The 7,301-nt window shown below is 47.6% G+C and overlaps 1 protein-coding gene across 4 annotated transcripts in view; it reads right to left on the bottom strand.

The window, feature by feature from the left end:
- LOC149442087 (beta-arrestin-1) overlaps positions 1–6,761 on the bottom strand; it is a 176,406-nt gene extending 169,645 nt beyond the window's left edge. The window contains exon 1 of one of the 4 annotated variants that reach the window (XM_089656535.1): positions 6,260–6,761. In XM_089656535.1, coding sequence (XP_089512661.1) covers positions 6,260–6,279 — 20 coding nt within the window. In that variant the 5' untranslated portion in view covers positions 6,280–6,761. The remainder of the gene's footprint in view (positions 1–6,259) is intronic. The other 3 variants (XM_089656534.1, XM_089656532.1, XM_089656530.1) reach the window with 3 other exon arrangements.
- Between the last annotated feature and the right edge of the window lie 540 nt (positions 6,762–7,301).

The raw sequence follows: 7,301 nt of genomic DNA, 5'->3' as shown, positions 1-7,301 counted from the left end.
CAACCATCAACAAGTGCAGACATATCATGGATGGTCACCATCAATTGACAGCAACCATCAACAAGTGCAGACATATCATGGATGGTCACCATCAATTGACATCAACCATCAACAAGTGCAGACATATCATGGATGGTCACCATCAATTGACATCAACCATCAACAAGTTCAGATATATCACGTATGGTAACCATCCATGGGTATCAACCATTAACAAGTTCAGATATATCACGTATGGTAACCATCCATGGGTATCAACCATTAACAAGTGTAGACATATCATGGATGTTTACCATCATTGGACATCAACCATCAATAAGTGTAGACATATCATGGATGGTCACCATGATTGGGCATCAACCATCAACAAGTGCAGACATAACATGTATAGTCACCATCTATGCATATCAACCATTAACAAGTGTAGACATATCACAGAAGATGACCATCATTGGACATCTACAAGTGTAGACATCTCATATATGGTAACCATCAATAGACATCAACCATCAACAAGTGAAGACATATCATGTATGGTCACCATCAATGAACATCAACAAGTGTAGGCATATCACAGATGGTCACCATCAATGGACACCAACCAATCAACAAGTGTAGACATATTATTGATGATCACCATCGATGGACATCAACCATTAACAAGTGGAGAAATATCACCGATGGTCACCATCAATGGACATAAACCATCAACAAGTGTACACATATCACGTATAGTCACCATGGATGGACATCAACAAGTGTACACATATCACGTATAGTCACCATGGATGGACATCAACAAGTGTAGGCATATCACAGATGATCACCATTAATGGACACCAACCAATCAACAAGTGTAGACATATTATTGATGATCACCATCGATGGACATCAACCATTAACAAGTGTAGAAATGTCACCAATGATCACCATCAATGGACATCAACAAGTGAAGACATATCTTGGTTGGTCACCATCAACTGACATCAATCATCAACAAGTGTAGACATAGCATGTATGGTCACCATAAACTGACATCAACCATCAACAAGTGTAGACATAGCATGTATAGTCACCATGGATGGACATCAACAAGTGTAGGCATATCACAGATGATCACCATCAATGGACATCAACCATCAACAAGTGAAGACATATCTTGGTTGGTCATCATCAACTGACATCAATCATCAACAAGTGTAGACATAGCATGTATGGTGACTATCAATGGACATCAACCATCAACAGTCAGGCTGCTGTAGAAAAAGACAGTGTGGTTGTTTCAAGGAGCACATGGTCATGGTCAAGTTGCCAGAAAGAAGCCTTTACTGCCAAAAAAAGTCCAGTTACAATATGTCCAATGCCTCACAGCTTCTGGCACACTGTAATCTGGGGTGACGAGACCAAAATAGAGCTTTATGGTCACAACGATTACGTTTGGAGAGGGGTCAACAAGGCTTATAGCAACAAGGACACCATCCCCACTGTGAAGCATGGTGGTGGCTCACTGATGTTTTGGGGGGGTGGGGTGAGAAAAGTGCCATGCAACAAGTACCAAAGGGACACATGTGGCCCTCAGGCCACAGGTTGGGCACCAGGACTCTAATCTATTAGACTACCAGCACAGGGAGGTATATGTACTAAACACACCCAGACCCAGCTGTCCTGTACCAAACACCACGAACCCCAAAATTCTTACTATCCCCCCAACTCCATTTTCCTGAATGTTATGGGAACAGCTGGTGTAAGTGACAGCAGTCCAATGCATCTACTGGGAGTTGTCGGTGGGACCGGCGCCAGATTGTTGGGGAAGTTCCACTTCCTCAAATTCACCAACATCAACAAAACATCTGAAGTCAGCAGAACAGAAGGACAACCCACAATATGCACAATAGGTTGACATTCCCGGGGGCCAAGGAGAGCAACTAATGGCTGGGGAACGGCAAGAGGTCCCGTCATCAGAGCAACAAGGGGTCCCTCCACCCAAAATTGGTCTGCTGATTATGAGTGGGCCCCTGGACAGCTAAATCCCCCACTAAGGCCCTATAGAGGAAAAGGAGCAGAGACATTCCCTGGAAGCAACTCCAGCCTATCAGAGGACGATGTGGTGCGGCTTGTTGAAGAGTGACACCAGGAGAACCGAAAGATGACTGCCAACTGCGTGCTGCCAGCCTAGTGTAGGGCAACCCCCAGGAGAAGACATCTGTCCTCACCAGAGAACCATCAGAAGACACCTGTCCTCACCAGAGAACCATCACATGACATCTGTCCTCACCAGAGAACCATCACATGACATCTGTCCTCACCAGAGAACCATCACATGACATCTGTCCTCACCAGAGAACCATCACATGACATCTGTCCTCACCAGAGAACCATCACATGACATCTGTATGAGCAGGAAAGGTTCAATGGTGAACTAATACAAAGCCAATCCTTCCACCCACTGCTCTGCCATGGTGTGAGACCCCCTCTGGTGCCCATTATGAGGGATTCCCACCATCCCTCTGCTAAGTTCCCGGGTCTGTACACCTACTGTGTCCATTATGAGGGGTTCCCACCATCCCTCTGCTAAGTTCCCGGGTCTGTACACCTACTGTGTCCATTATGAGGGGTTCCCACCATCCCTGTGCTGAATTACCAGCTCTGTACACCTGCTGTGCCCATTATGAGGGGTTCCCACCATCCCTGTGCTACGTTCCCGGGTCTGTACACCTACCGTGCCCATTATGAGGGGTTCCCACCATCCCTGTGCTGAATTACCGGCTCTGTACACCCGCTGTGCCCATTATGAAGGGTTCCCACCATTCCTGTGCTGAGTTCCCGGGTCTATACACCCGCTGTGCCCATTATGAGGGGTTCCCACCATCCCTGTGCTGAGTTCCCGGGTCTGTACCCCCGCTGTGCCCATTATGAGGGGTTCCCACCATCCCTGTGCTGAGTTCCCGGGTCTGTACCCCCGCTGTGCCCATTATGAGGGGTTCCCACCATCCCTGTGCTGAGTTCCCAGGTCTGTACCCCCCGCTGTGCCCATTATGAGGGGTTCCCACCATCCTTGTGCTGAGTTCCCGGGGATAGATAGATAGACACAGTGAAGGAAATGTGTATTTGCTCCCCTGCTGATGTTGAATGTTCGCCCCTCACACAGAAATGATCGGTCTAACAATGGAATGTTCGGTGTAACGCTGAGAGACAGAATACAACAAATAATTCAGCAGAAATGCGTCTAACAAATGATGACTGATCTGCATGTTCATGAGGGAAAGAAGGATTTGATCCCCTATCATTCAGCAGGATTTCTGGCTCCCAGGTGTCTTTCATACAGGTAACAAGCTGAGATTAGAAGCAGTCTCTTAAAGGGAGTGCTGCTAATCTCATTGTGTTACCTGTATAAAAGACACCTGTCCACAGGAGCAATCAAACCATCAGATTCCAAACTCTCCACCATGGCAAAGACCAAAGAGTTGTCCAAGGATGTCAGGGACAAGATGGTAGACCTACACAAGGCTGTACTGGGCTACCAAACTATGGCCAAGCAGCTTGGTGAGAAGGTGACAACAGTTGGTGCAATCATTCACAAATGGAAGAAACACAAAACAAGTGTCAGTCTCCCTAGGTCTGGTGCACCATGCAAGATCTCACCTCGTGGAGTGTCAATGATCATGAGAACAGTGAGGAATCATCCCAGAACTACACGTGAGGATCTTGTCAATGATCTCCAGGCAGCTGGGACCACAGTCACCAAGAAAACAATTGGTAACACACTACGCCGACAAGGACTGAAATCCTGCAGTGCCCGCAAGGTCCCTCTGCTCAAGAAAGCCAATGTCCAGGCCCGTCTGAAGTCTGCCACTGAACATCTGAATGATGCAGAGGAGGACTGGTGGGAAGTGTTGTGGTCAGATGAGACCAAAATCCAGCTCTTTGGCATCAACTCAACTCGCCGTGTTTGGAGGAGGAGGAATGCTGCTATGACCCCAAGAACACCATCCCAACTGTGAAACATGGTGGTGGAAACATTCTGCTTTGGGGGGGTTTTTCTGCCAAGGGGACAGGACAACTGCACCACATCAAAGGGACGATGGACGGGGCAATGTACCATCAAATCTTGGGTGAGAACCTTCTTCCCTCAGCCAGGGCATTGAAAATGGGTGGTGGATGGGTGTTCCAGCATGACAATGACCCAAAACACACGGCCAAGGCAACAAAGGAGCGGCTCAAGAAGAAGCACATTAAGGTCCTGGCGTGGCCTAGCCAGTCTCCAGACCTTCATCCGATTGAAAATCTGTGGAGGGAGCTGAAAGTTTGAGTTGCCAAACGTCAGCCACCAAACCTTAATGACTTGGAGAGGATCTGCCAAGAGGAGTGGGCCAAAATCCCTCCTGAGATGTGTGCGAACCTGGGGGCCAACTCCAGGAAACGTCTGACCTCTGTGATTGCCAACAAGGGATTGGCCACCAAGTACTAAGTCATGTTTTGTGAAGGGGATCAAATCCTTCTTTCCCTCCTGAACATGCAGATCAGTCATCATTTGTTAGACGCATTTCTGCTGAATTTGTTGTTGTATTCTGTCTCTCAGTGTTACACCGAACATTCCATTGTTAGACCGATCATTTCTGTGTGAGGGGCGAACATTCCATTGTTAGACCGATCATTTCTGTGTGAGGGGCGAACATTCCATTGTTAGACCGATCATTTCTGTGTGAGGGGCGAACATTCCATTGTTAGACCGATCATTTCTGTGTGAGGGGCGAACATTCAGCATCAGCCGGGGAGCAAATACGCATTTCATTCATGATAGATATATACTACGGGGGACCCCCCCACTATTATTATTATTATATGGGATATATACTATGGGGGACCACCCCACTATTATGATGGCAGATGAGTGAAGAACGACAAGTGATGGCGGAAGAGTAAAGAACGACAAGTGATGGCGGAAGAGTAAAGAACGACAAGTGATGGCGGGTGAAGGATGACAAGTGATGGCGGGTGAAGGATGACAAGTGATGGCGGGTGAGTGAAGAAGGACAAGTGATGGCGGATGAAGAATGACAAGTGATGGCGGGTGAAGAAGGACAAGTGATGGCAGGTGAGTGAAGAAGGACAAGTGATGGCGGATGAAGAATGACAAGTGATGGCGGATGAAGAATGACAAGTGATGGCGGGTGAAGAATGACAAGTGATGGCGGATGAAGAATGACAAGTGATGGCGGGTGAAGAATGACAAGTGATGGCAGGTGAGTGAAGAAGGACAAGTGATGGCGGATGAAGAATGACAAGTGATGGCGGATGAAGAATGACAAGTGATGGCAGGTGAGTGAAGAAGGACAAGTGATGGCGGATGAAGAATGACAAGTGATGGCAGATGAAGAATGACAAGTGATGGTGGATGAAGAATGACAAGTGATGGTGGATGAAGAATGACAAGTGATGGCGGAAGAGTAAAGAACGACAAGTGATGGCGGAAGAGTAAAGAACGACAAGTGATGGCGGGTGAAGGATGACAAGTGATGGCGGGTGAAGAATGACAAGTGATGGCAGGTGAGTGAAGAAGGACAAGTGATGGCGGATGAAGAATGACAAGTGATGGCGGGTGAAGAATGACAAGTGATGGCAGGTGAGTGAAGAAGGACAAGTGATGGCGGATGAAGAATGACAAGTGATGGCGGATGAAGAATGACAAGTGATGGCAGGTGAGTGAAGAATGACAAGTGATGGCGGATGAAGAATGACAAGTGATGGCGGATGAAGAATGACAAGTGATGGCGGATGAAGAATGACAAGTGATGGCAGGTGAGTGAAGAATGACAAGTGATGGCGGATGAAGAATGACAAGTGATGGCGGATGAAGAATGACAAGTGATGGCGGATGAAGAATGACAAGTGATGGCAGGTGAAGAATGACAAGTGATGGCTCCTGATGATTGTTACATTGTTTCTCTCGTATTCCTCACACAATGGATACAATTCTCATCTATTTCTGTCTCTGATATAAATTCAGGATTTAGGACTGTCGGCGTCTCGGGGGGACGGGGATCTGCGCTCCCATGAGATGGAATTAAAGGGGCACCCCGGATGAACGGCGGACATTTTTGGGAGTGGGATAAGTTGGCGCCGGTGACGGCTCGTTGCTAAGACTTCGAGGGGAACACCTGTAGCCCCCCCAATCCTAACTACCACCCTCTCTCATAGGCGATGGCGACCAATGGGAGCGTTTAACCCCTGCGGAACCACACCGGACCGGACCACTGACCTGGTGCCTTTGTCGCCCATTCCCAGGCTGTTCCTACGTTCGGATGGAGGCGGGCAGGTGATGGCGGCGGGGACCCGGACAGCCGGTGTTGGAGGGTCTCGGTGTTGGAGGGTCTCGGTGTTGGAGGGTCTCGGTCCTCAGCCCCGGGCAGGAGGGATGGGGTGCAGGATGGAGCGCTGGCTTTGTTTTGCAGAGCTGATCAGCTGGAAACAAACACAGAATCCGACGTCCTCCCGCTGGTGTAAATCCTGATGAGATTAGAAAGGAGGGAAGGCATGAAATGAGAAGGTGTTGGTGTTGGTGGGGGGTGGGGGGGGATCATTCAGATGATTCCTCAGGCAGACAGCTCGTCCTCTCTCTATGGGTGCTGGATGTGGGCTGAGCGAGCTGTCAGCTCCATAGATCCACCCTCAGTGCTGCTTCCTGCCAGATTACCATACACAGCACAAGTCAGTCCACAGGATGAGGAGCCTTCACACTGCTGTGAGCATGGCCTGTCCTCCCTGCAAAGCCCGGCCTGGAGCCGCCGGAGGAGGCTGCCTGCCTTACGTAATAATGCACACAGCAAAAACCACTCCATGCAACCCGGGAGGACGCGCAATGCAATGCACCGCAACGCAGCGTCATACAATATCACATATAATACAAGGCAGGAGATATAATACAATGTCACATATAATACAAGGAAGAAAATATAATACAACATCAGATATAACACAAGGAAGAAAATATAATACAACATCAGATATAATACAAGGAAGAAAATATAATACAACGTCAGATATAATACAACGTCAGATATAATACAACGTCAGATATAATACAAGGCAGGAGATATAATACAACGTCAGATATAATACAAGGCAGGAAATATAATACAAGGCAGGAAATATAATACAACGTCAGATATAACACAAGGAAGGAAATATAATACAACGTCAGATATAATACAACGTCAGATATAATACAAGGCAGGAAATATAATACAAGGCAGGAAATATAATACAACGTCAGATATAACACAAGGAAGGAAATATAATAC

The sequence above is a fragment of the Staurois parvus genome, unplaced genomic scaffold, assembly GCF_062004578.1.
Source record: "Staurois parvus isolate SC_StPar_1 unplaced genomic scaffold, SC_StPar_1.0 ptg000913l, whole genome shotgun sequence".
Taxonomy (NCBI): domain Eukaryota; kingdom Metazoa; phylum Chordata; class Amphibia; order Anura; family Ranidae; genus Staurois; species Staurois parvus.
Note: the sequence above shows the minus strand (reverse complement) of the source record. Positions and strands in the feature narration are given on the sequence as shown.